The sequence below is a fragment of the Gekko japonicus genome, unplaced genomic scaffold (genome assembly GCF_001447785.1).
Source record: "Gekko japonicus isolate JY-2015 unplaced genomic scaffold, Gekko_japonicus_V1.1 scaffold445, whole genome shotgun sequence".
NCBI classification, from domain to species: Eukaryota; Metazoa; Chordata; class Lepidosauria; order Squamata; family Gekkonidae; genus Gekko; species Gekko japonicus.
The window spans coordinates 555,274-567,162 of NW_015169184.1; the positions used below are offsets into that span (position 1 = coordinate 555,274).

The 11,889-nt window shown below is 44.2% G+C and overlaps 1 protein-coding gene across 1 annotated transcript in view; it reads left to right on the forward strand.

Moving 5' to 3' along the window:
* The first annotated feature begins 2,900 nt into the window (after positions 1-2,900).
* CSRNP3 (cysteine-serine-rich nuclear protein 3) overlaps positions 2,901-11,889 on the forward strand; it is a 106,589-nt gene continuing 97,600 nt past the window's right edge. Inside the window, exon 1 of the mRNA XM_015416169.1 lies at positions 2,901-3,056. Within this exon, the coding sequence (XP_015271655.1) occupies positions 2,919-3,056 (138 nt within the window). The 5' untranslated portion in view covers positions 2,901-2,918. The remainder of the gene's footprint in view (positions 3,057-11,889) is intronic.

Below are 11,889 nucleotides of genomic sequence, written 5' to 3' on the forward strand. Positions count from 1 at the left end.
TCCAGTTGTGGAGTTCAACCTGGAAATCGACAACCCTTCCCAGACAGCTGCTGCCATCCAGAAGAGATCATGCTGGGCTGTAGGGACAAGCACAAGAATAATCTGCTAGGTCAAGGATGGGAGGCTGGACAGAATGTTCCAGAACAAAATGGAGCCTTGAAAAAAATACGGGGTCTCATAGAATCTGAGGGACAGAATCTGAAGGGATGAAGATGGAGCGTGAACAGAATGTGGAGTTTGCTTTTCAGATTGCAGTACTGATTTATCTGGCCGTTCATTACTCACAGTTGTATCCCTCCCACTGAGCATCTCATGGTACCCCGCGTGGGTGGTGGGTATTTATCTGGCCGTTCATTACTCACAGTTATATCCCTCCCACTGAGCATCTCGTGGTACCCCGCGTGGGTGGTGGGTTCACCCATTTTTGTCTTACAGCAACACAAGTGGCCGGATCAGTAAAATACTACCTGGTTGGCAATCTTTATCGCAGCACAAATCTGATCCTTTTAGTTGCATAGTGCAATTCCAAGTAAGAATGCGTAGGAGCAATAGATTTAGTACCTCAAATAAGTCAGGCTTCGGTACTCTAAAGCGGCATGCTTTTTCCAGTGAAAGAACTGCGGTGGATATTCCTTTGTTAGCTCTTCATTCATTGCAGAGAACTTTCACAATGAGAAACGGTTAGTAAATTGTAATTCAACAATTGAACTGCAGTGAATAGGTTGTGTCGCTGTGAAAGATCCTCCGACAATTTTCCGGGTAAATTTAGCAGAAGGAGCCGACAGTTTCTCCTGACTATGTGCCAGTTAACGAACATCATATTTTTCTAAAGAAAGGGGCAACTGGGGCAGGAGGACTGTGGCTCAGTGCTGGTAGAGGACATGCTTTGGATGGGGTGTGGCTCAGTGGTAGAACATTTCAAGGGGAGGAGCCATGGCTCAGTGTTAGAGCATCTGCTTGACACGCGGAAGGTCCCAGGTTCAATCTCCGGCATCACCAGTTAAAAGGACCAGGCAGTAGATGATGTGAAAGGCCTCTGCTTGGGACCCTGGAGAGCCACTGTCAGTCTGAGTGGACAATACTGACGATGGACCAAGGGTCTGATTCAGTATAAGGCAGCTTCATGTGATCATAAATAGAGAAGGCCCCAGGTTCAATCCTGATAGATCCAATTAAAGGTTTTCTGGTAGCAGGTTTTTGGGAAGATGGTTCTTTTCCTAGGAGTCTGGAACTCCATTGCCGGTCAGTGTGGACCAATGCTCTCTCTAAGTTGTAGAGTCTTGTGAGCAAAAATTCTACTTTGTTAGCTTCTGGCATTAAAGTTGTGAGCAAGTGATTTGGCTACTGCCTAAATTAGTTTGCTCTGGAGCCATCTTTCTTGAGCTAGACAAAAATGTGTGAGCCAGAGGCTAAAAAACTGAGCTAGCTCACACTAACTCAGCTTAGAGGGAACACTGGTGTGGACCATACTGAGCTGAATGGGCCAGTGGCCTAAGGCAGCTTCTCTCATTCAGTTCCTGAGACAGTTTTCTTGGAGTATTTGGCAAGAGCAAGGTTGATTGCAGTGTACACCTTCAAAGGCTTTTCTTGAAGAGGCTGCTTCCACATGGGGATGTGGAAATTTGCCCCAGCAGCACCAAGTGGCATAGGAGCAGGGCAGGAACAGCGTCCACATGCCTCTTGCTACAGCTGTCACAAACCCCCTCCTCCATACAGAAGGCTCAGATGTGGTTGAGTTCATGCTGGGCCTCCACAGCCCAGCCCCCCCCCCAGCTGACCCATTCCGTAAAACTGCAATATGGCTCAGCGGGGGGGGGGGTCTTTAAAGGGCCAAAAGGGGAGGAGGAAAGACAGAGCTTAGCTCCGCCTTCTTCTGATAGTGGCTGCAAGTACAATGTCCACACGGCCTGCACTCACCAGACAATTCCTCTTTTGAACTGGAAAGGAGGGCGGAGTCCTGGGAGGTCCATGACATTGTGTGGATGCTCCAATTGAGCTTCCTCTGTCAGAATACTGGTTGAACATAACACATTGTATAGGGTATCCACAAATATTTTATTTCTTTGAAGGCAGTTTAACCCCACTGTATTCCTCAAGCAAACTCAAGGCAAAATCTGTCACACTGGACTAGTTCAGGCATTTTTGCATATTGTGGGAAAGTGCGACAAAAGAGCAGGCCTGTTCCTTTCCCCTGCACCATGCAGCTAATGATCTGTGTGCTCCACGTGGATGCCCAACTATATGGATGTCAGATTCATGCTATGCTATGGGGAGATTGCAGGGACTGGGGCTCTGTCTGGTCAGTTGTCTTAATGGAGAGCAGAGTTACCAACCTCCAAGTCTCCCTAGAGATTTCCTGCTATTATAACTGATCTCCAGACAATAGAAATCAGTTCCCCTGGAGAAAATGGCTGCTTTGGAGTGTGGATTATACCCTGCTGAAGTCTCCCCAAACCCTGCCCCCTCCAGGCAAACCCCCCCCCCCAATCTCCAGATATTTCTCAACCCATAGACAGCAACCCTAATGGAGAATCTATATCACGTGTGCGTGTGTGTAGTAAAGGACACAGGTATGTGCCTACTCTACCATGTGAAGAGGACTATTTTTACCTGGGTAAACCAGACTGTAGATTTGACTGGATCTGTCACAACTGGGGTTTTTTTTTGTTCCCATTCAAGGCAGCAAAGCATGCAAGATCTAGCTTAATTTTTAACTCCTATTTGACTGCTTAAAAGTGCCAGTTTCGGAGCAGGAGCAGAAGCCGTGTGTGTGTGTGTGTGTGTGTGTGTGTATAAAGAAAACAACCCAGAACCCTCCAGCAATGACTGGATATCTTGATAGCGTGGTCAGCAGTCAAGTGTTTTCATGCTTCGTTTCACCTGTTCCTGTGACAGGTACATGTGACAATGCTGCAGCTATGAGTGGAATTTTAATGAGGAAGTTTGAAGAAACTGGCGGCACCTCAATCTTTTCTGTGCGGGAATCGGAGGATGAAGATTCTAGTGGTAAAAGCGCTGACAGTGGTGATAACATCAGCCTGTCCACTTCAAATCATGTAATCTGTAAGTGCCAAAGCCCAGTTGCAAGGCTGGGCAGATCCATGCTGGTTTAAAATGAAATTTCATAGTTGTTATTTGGAGTATGTTTTAGCCCATTTACCGCTAATATAAAATCTAGATAATGCAAGCATCTGGTCAAAGCCTTGAAGTGCATATTTATTACAAAAGTGTGGATGTTTAGAAACTGAGATTCAAGAAAGAGCAAAAATTACAGGTGCAATTCAGCAACCCTAAAGTGAATTATTTGAAATGTAGCACGGAGAAAGGGGCCTAAGCCCAAGCACAGACCACCAGATCAACAGAAGGAGAAGAACTTTATTGGCGCCGGTTCAGTCAGCGAAGCACGCTTTAAACAGACTGAACCCAGAGCAATGCAGGCTCCAGGCTTTTATACTGCAACAAGGTTACACGTCATCATTTACATCACCAGAGTGGAATTTTCCATTGACTAGGCTTACTTTTCCCTCCCAAACTACACAAGCTCACTTCTGCCCCCTTATGACTGGAACATGAACAGCAACTATCCCCTTATATGGGCAAGGAATAATAAATGCCTACTTCAGTATCTGTTTTTTATTTATTAAAACAGTGATACCTCGTGTTTCCTCTTGGTTTGAGAATGAGAGTTGTCCGTCATTGGCCTCAATAGCAGAAAAAAATGATTTGTTTAGAGGCAATTATCTGCTTTAAACATTTGTGCTGTTAACTGCCTTCCTTTTCAACAATTAATTTATTCATTAACCAATTTAATATGAACACTTTGGTATGTGAATGAGGGTGATACCTTAATTTTTAATAATATGTAACAAAGGTTACAATTTGTCTCAGTTAAACAGTTCAGTGGATTTCTCCTGATGGGCAAATTATCTTAAATACATTCTGTAAATCAAAAACAAATCCATCAGCTCTAAATATCTTTTCTCAGGGGATATAACGTTTCAGTTGAAAGTATACAGTGTATGATTAATCAGTCAATCAGCTGCCTATTCGTGGATTGCTGCCTTTAGCGCTACTTTCTCCAGGATTTGTGTAGACATTGCAAAAATATGCAGATAGAAATTAACATACCCATTGTTATTAAAATCGGTTGAAATTTAAAAGTACTTTTAATCAGTTTCATTCGGTGAGTACCATCAGGTAAGGACCTCACAATCGTCCATTCTCTTGCTATCGTAACTCTCACAGTACAAGAACTGGTGGGGCAGTCAATGAAATTGCTGAGCAGTCGGGTTAAAACAGATAAAAGGAAGTACTTCTTCACCCAAAGAGTGATTAACACATGGAATTCACTGCCACAGGAGGTGGCGGCAGCTGCAAGCATGGATGGCTTCAAGAGGGAATTGGATAAACATGTAGAGCAGAAGTCCATCAGTGGCTATTAGCCAGAAGGTATAGATAGGAACTCTCGGTCTGGGGTAAGTGATGCACTGTATTCTTTGTGCTTGGGGGGGGCAACGGTGGGTGGGCTTCTAGTGTCCTGGCCCCACTGCTGGGCCTCCTGATGGCACCTGGTATTTTTGGCCACTGTGTGACAGAGTGTTGGACTAGATGGGCCATTGACCTGATCCAACATTGGCTTCTCTTATGGTCTTAAGACATTTAGAGCAGCCTTAGGAGATAGTTTGGAAATGCTGAGGCAGAAGAATACATCACCATAAGTTGTTATTTGTCTTTATAATGCAGTACAGCGAAGTGTTGCCATTCTGTGGGAGGGCAGGGGGCAGACCACAGGGAGAAAAGGGCATGTAAGCCTACAGCATGGGCTTTTGAGGGATGTTCAGTCATCAGAGTTCCAGAGGACTCTTTATACCTGCTTCCAATTTCAGTCGTTTTGAAAGCAGGCTCTCTCCGGCAAAAGCTAGAACCAGAGATCTCTACTAGGATCCTGACGTGACTGCAGTAACTCAGACCAGTGTACGTACCAACCGAGGAGATATGTCAGATCAGGCAGCCTGTAATCTAATTATCCTTAGCAGATTTTGTTTGGCTCTAGGGTTGCCAGCTCTGAGGTAACGCCTGCAGAGGGTGGAGTTTGGGGAGGGGAGGGAGGTCAGTGGGAATGTACTGCCACAGTCTCCCTTCTGATGCTGCCATTTTCTCCAGGGAAACTGATCTCTCAGTTGTAACTCTCTGTGAACTCCAGGCCCTACATGGGGATTGGCAACCCTTGGTGGTGTATCCTGCCAGAAAAGCCTAGTTTAAAATGAATGACAGATGGAGTTGGGAACTGACATGATACAATTCGCATTCCTTCACTGTTTTGTGTTCATTTTTACATAAGTGGTGAGATACATGAGGGTGATTACCCCTAATGCCACAAATGATACTGAGAGATGTTTGAAACTTTTTTGAATGATAAACTGTTTAGTAAGTCAAAGCACCTCACGTTTGTTTCGTCCGGTGAGTTCAGTCAGATAATGGCCTCCTGATCATCATTAATGCCATTGTAATCAGCAAGATGACTGGAATAAGCTGTACTTAGGGCTTCCCTAGGAGACTGTATGGAGACCTCGACTGGCAAAAAAAATAGCTTATAATTTTAAATATTTAAAAATAGCTTATAATTTTATGCTGCCCATAATTTAAAACTCAGTCTGCCAAATTCAAGGAACTTTGAGTCTTCAGTTAGTGTACTGATGATGTATACTCAATAACATCTTGCATTGGAGAAGCTGCTATTAACAACATAGATATATTAAAGCATCCCATGTGGGTAAAAATATTAGGAAACAGTACAGCACTGCACACAGTCAAGCATGTTGATTGTAACAGCTACTGATATTTTGTGTTTAATACCACGATGCTTTTAGATCTCAGAAACGACTTGGCTTTCCACTTAAATTCACCCAAGCATTTCCAGCACAAAACCCCAGGCTAGTGAATGATTTCCCAGCAGATCTTCCCCATTATGCCAGTGCTATGTCATGACTGGCTTTCCACTTTTTGCAGTTTCCATGACAACCATGATCTTTGATCTGCAAAGAATAATAATGCATCACTAAGAGGTATAAAACAGTTTTGGAACATAAAGTGTAGTTCCCTCAAAGGAATAGATTGCAGACAGCAGGGCACTTATCATTAATCAGTACTATAATTGCAAGAACGCTGCATAAATATGAATTCCTGTTGATGGCAGACAGCAAACCACACTGACTAATTTCTGAGGCTCCACAGAAGAACTTAAAAACATGGGAAGACTTGTTCCAAAGGCAACCCTATTCGTTGGCATTTGGTTACTGCTGCCACCACTACTACTGTTATTAATGAAAAATGGCATCGTTCCTGCTGCAAAACGAAAGCGAACTTGAGAGTGCTTTTAAAAGCAAAATGGGAAAAATAAAGGCAAATGGGGAAAATAACGACACGGTTTAGGTAAAGCAGGTGAGTGTTTGTTGAGTGTATTGGGAGTTATCATAATATGCTTGAGGGCAAGGAGTTTGCTGACTTACCACTTCCTCTCTATAAGGACAGCTTGCAGATGAGTTGTAATGGCAGGCCTTAGTAGAATAGTGAAGAACCTTGATAATTCTCTCCCGGTTACAGGAGCAGAGAGCAATAGTACTGAAAATATCCAGAAGGCCGCTAGATCCTGACACATTTCCAGGGAGTGCACTGCATCCTAGAGGTCTTGCAGGTTTTGTACCTCTGGTATAATGAAACAGGATCTCCATGCCCCTGAGTGGACTGAGTAGGGAGTGTGAAAGCAGTACTGAGAGACTTATCTTCTTTGCTGGGAGAGGCATAACAAGCTCTGTCTGCTTTAGCCTCAGGTGTGCTCTCAGTGGCCACCCTGGGTATGCACTGGGCCAAAAGGCACCTCTTGTCCTGAATGGGACCATCCTCCTTTGTATTACTTATGGGAAGTGGTGGAAAGGGTCCCATTCGGGCCATGAAGGGTGTAGTCTGCAGGGGTGCCTTGAACACTCTTGCATATGTCATGTGTGCTAAGCAACTGAGTTATCACTGAGATTTCAGTTACCATGATGCCCCAATGCCATGGACACACCACAGTAGAAGCCTTACTGAATCTAAACCCTTCATGACTTTATAATCACAAGTAGGTCACTGTTCACTGGCTATGTGCAATTGTCAACTTATGGGAAGCTACTTCCCAACCATGCTGTCCCCTGGGTAAAGGCGACGAAGCCCACATTCGTTGAGGCAAACCAGGATGGAAGTGACCATCTGCAAGCTGACTCCTGGTTTCACAAAATACCCACAATTAAAATAGTCCAAGATCACTACCCCTCTGGTTGGGTCTGTGACCAATGATTCCAGCGCACAGTCGTCTATGATGTCTAGGAATCTCATTTCTGCAGCATGACTCTTGAGCACACATTTACCCAGTCAATGTGAGGGTAATTGAAGTCTCCCAGTATAATAACATTACCTGTTTTAGTCACCTCCCTTATTTTCTTCTCCATCGCAAGATCAGCCTCAAGGATTTGATCAGGTGGATGATAGTACACCCTCACTGTTAAGTAACCGGCCCAGTATTTCCACCCATATTGCTTCTTTTGTGAAGTTCTTCGCTCTCCCACACACACACAGGCCAGCTGGGGAAGGGAAGGGGAGGCTTTTGAAGATGCCTCCCCCCCTTTTGTTTCCCCTTCTGACATCACTTCTGGTGATGTCGGGGGGTGTGGCATATGCTAATAGCCTAGTAGCTCATTAGCATACCATATGCTAATGAGCTCCTGCAGCTCTTTTTCTACGAAAAGACCCCTGTTGAACACCAAGCACTCCAGATCCTCCATTGTGGCTCAGAGACTTCTAGCACTGGCATATAGACACCTATAATGTGTTTCCCTCTCCAGTAACCCTTGCCTCCTTTGGCCCCTTAGTTGCCACACATGGCCCTCAGTCACCATCCTATCCTCTCTCCCAAGTTCTATTACACGTCTATCAATATTACCCTGAGTTTTTATGCAATCATCCCTTTGGACTGACTTGTCCTGAACCAAACGCTTCTCAGCTCCTGTCGGTTTCCCCCCATTAATTTAAAAGCTGCTCTGACACCTTTTTGATATTAATTACCAGCAGCCTGGTTCCCTTTTGGTTTAAGTGAAGCCTATCTCTTGAGCTGCGGTGGCTCAAGTGGTTCAGATGCTGAACTGCAGGCTGTGGAAGGTCAGTAGTTCAGCAGTTCGAGACCCGGGTGCCGCATGATGGAGTGAGCTCCCATCTCTAGTTCCAGCTGCTGCCAACCTGGCAGTTCGAAAGCAAGAAATTGAAAGTAGGTAAATAGGTACCACTTCGGTGGGAAGGTAACAGCGTTCCGTGCGCCTTGGTGTTTAGTCATGCCGGCCACATGACCACGGAAACGTCTTCGGACAGCGCTGGCTCTTCGGCTTTGAAACGGAGATGAGCACCGCAACCCTAGAGTCGGATTCGACTGGCTTTCGAGTAAGGGAACCTTTACCTTTTTATCTCTTTTGTACAGGTTCAGCTTGTCCCAGAAAATTCCCCCTGAGCCTAACAAATCTAAACCCTTCCCCCCAGGACCACTTTCTCATCTATGCATTGAGACTCCTGATCTGTGTCTGTCTAGCTGGCCCTGCGCGTGGAACCGGCAGCACTTCTGAGAATGTTACCTTTGAGGTCCTGGCCTTTACCTTTCTGTTTAGTAACATCTCCCAATGTCATTGCTGCCAATGTACAACATGACTGCTGACTCCTCCCCAGCACTGTCTGCCAACCTATCTAGGCAACGCATGATGTCCACAAGCTTTGCACCAGGCAGGCAAGTCACCATGTGGTCAAAACTCCTGTCACAGACCCCACTCTTTATATTCCTAATGATTGCATCACCCACTACTGGAAGCCCACCTCCCCCTAGCCCCACAGTAGTGTCCTCAGTAGAAAAGGGTATCAGTCAGTCACCTAAGGAAGGGGTCCCTTCTAAGGGATCACATTGCACCTGAGAATGAAACCCTCTGATCTTGACACTCTCACTCTCCACAGTAGCAGAATAGCTGTCAGCACAGGAGTGGAACTGTTCCAGTAAGTCCCTGAAAGTCTCTTCCCCAAATCTCTCTCTTTGTCTCAGCTTCTCCAGGCCGGCAACCCTAGCTTCAAGGGAACGAACCTGCTCCTTAAGAGCCATGAGCTCCATGCAGCAAGCACACACCCATGATTCCCACCCAGTGGGTAGGTAATTGTACATGTGGCACTCTCTTCAAAACACTGGGTAGCCCCTGCTCCCCTGCTGGCTTTCTACCTTCATAACAGGTTAGTGGTTTAAAGGTATCTAGAGTGATGCAGGGTCCCCAGGCCTGATCCCTAGAGCCCTTTGACTCTTGCCCTTGAGCCTGCACCAAAGGCTCGTGCTACTGCCTAGAAGGAGTCCTACAGTTCAGAGGCCCACAGCCCCTGCTTTTCAGCAGCAACAGCAGAGGGTGGGGCCCGCAATCAGCCCCAGGCAAACTGACCTTGCTCAGTGAGCAACAGACTAGATGAAAGACCCAAACAGATTAGGGTTGCCTGGTCCTACCTGGCAGCGTGGGGGGGGGGGGCTCCTGAGTCCTTCCCAGGATCTTCTGCCACACGCACAACGCCCCTGACACAATGACATTACCTGGAAGTGATGTCACTGTGTCATCAACGTTGAGGGTAGCGCTGGCTGGTGGAGGATCGATGCCCCCAAAAGCGGGGAAACCCCTGTTGGGACCTGGGGGCTGGGAAACCCTAAAACAGATCCAGACAAAAACACCACTCTCCAGCGGGCTACGAGTACCCACTCAGCATCAAACTCTGTCCTCTCTCAAAGCAACCTCAGTTAATGCTCCCCAGTAGTTAAGCAGTTTAGGAAAGGAAAGGGGGGGGGAACCCACCTTCCCAGCAGCTCTCGCCTGTGTTCTTTCTCCCAACCCAGCTGGCTCAGTTCCCAGGTTCCTGAGGGTCAAAGTTCAGTACGTAGGCAGCAGCTTTTCAGACCAACCATTTGAATTTCATACTTCTGATCCATAAGAAAAAGAAACTAACAAGGGAGAGTTGTCTTTAATGCAGTCCTTTTTGTGTGCTTTTGATTTTGTCCTTGATTTTGTTCTAGAGAACCAAATTACACATCACCAGTCACATTTAAAATGTTTGCTTGCAAGTAAGTCCTACCAATTTATTAGGATTTACTTCTAAGCCCGTATTGTTTCTACCTAGGACAAATATCCTAAGCATACCAGCAATTCAGTTGAACTTAATTCTGAAGAAACATGATTAGTTCATTGTTTAGTAACACGCATTAATAGGCCAACATTATGCTGTCCATTTTCATTTCAGCTGGGAGCATATGTTGCAAAATTGGTGTACAAATATTCATTCAAATGTGCAAGCTAATTGAATATAGATAAATAGATATAAAGATGGACAGATGTGTTTGTTTTCTAGAGTACTATAAAAAGTAGACTACTTTGCAGAAAATAAATTGTGATTATATTCACAAATATTTTCACTGGCTAGATTTTAAAATCTGTGTATGTAAATACCCATTTTATTTGAAGCCCACATTTTTGTAATACAGCATTATATGTTTAAAGAAAAAAAATCTTTTGGATTGTTTTTAGGTAATAAATTTCTATTTTAATAATAAAGGGGAAGGTAAGAAGGAATGGGCTATCACTGCTGAAACCGCTGGGTTGCTCTGGGAACAGATGATATTTCATATGATGCTTACAGAAAGGGTTGCCAACAGCCCTGGAGAAAAATGCCCTGTCCCTTTATGTGTAGAAATGAGTAACTGAAGCTTTTTATGGCAGGAGGGAAATAACATCACATTATTAAGATCCTGTTAAGAAGAAGAGAAGAAGAGATTGGATTTATACCCTGCCCTTCACTACCCAAAGGAGTCTCAGAGCAGTTTACAAACTCCTTTCCCCTCCCCTCCCCACAACAGACACCTTGTGAGGTAGGCAGGGCTGAGAGAGCTCTGACAGAAACTGCTCTTTTTCAAGAACAGCTGTGCCAGAACTATGGCTTGCTCAAGGTCATCCAGCCAGATGCAAGTGGAGGAGTGGGGAATCAAATCTGTTTCTCCCAGATTAGAGTCCGCACACTTAACCACTACACCAAACTGGTCCTGTTAAAGGGACGGGGCATTTTTTCTCCAGCTTTGATTAAAGATAACAACAATTTATTCATCTGGAATATTTTGGGACCACGGTTGGATCAGTCACTAGTAAATTTAATTGTTGGTTCCTAAATATCCTCATACAATTAAAATGCCTAGAAAGTATTTATTTATTTAAATATGTATACCTCACCTTTCTTCTTGGTTCAAGGTATTTGAATAGTTTAAAATATTGACTAAATTTTAAGATATCGCAATCCTCTAATAGATCTTCTATAACTGTTTTAAAAAAGATAACTTTACAATATTATTAGAATTATGTTGTCAAAGGTTTTCACGGCCGGAGTTCACTAGTTGCTGTAGATTTTCAGGGACACACAACCCGGAAAATCTACAGCAATTATTAGAATATTTTTCTTATTACAAATGTAAGGGATACATGATTTTAATAACAATTCTAATGGATATTTCAAAGGGAAATTAAATATATTTCTTTTACTGACGTTTTTGTTTTGCCACACATTTTAAAAAAGTTATACATTTACTTTAGCTAGGAATTTTTACTGTCTTGCACTGGCAAAATATTTTTGTTGTGGGAGTATGCACTTCAAAAAAATTATATTAATTTCATTTAAGATTTTTGGGGAGAACAAGCTTTTAATTATCCCCAGATGTTCAGGAGTGTTGTTACTAGTTTGGGATTCTGTTTGGGGTCCTTTTTTCAGATGCTGGAATTTTAGGAACATTGTTTTTGCCATCCCTCATTA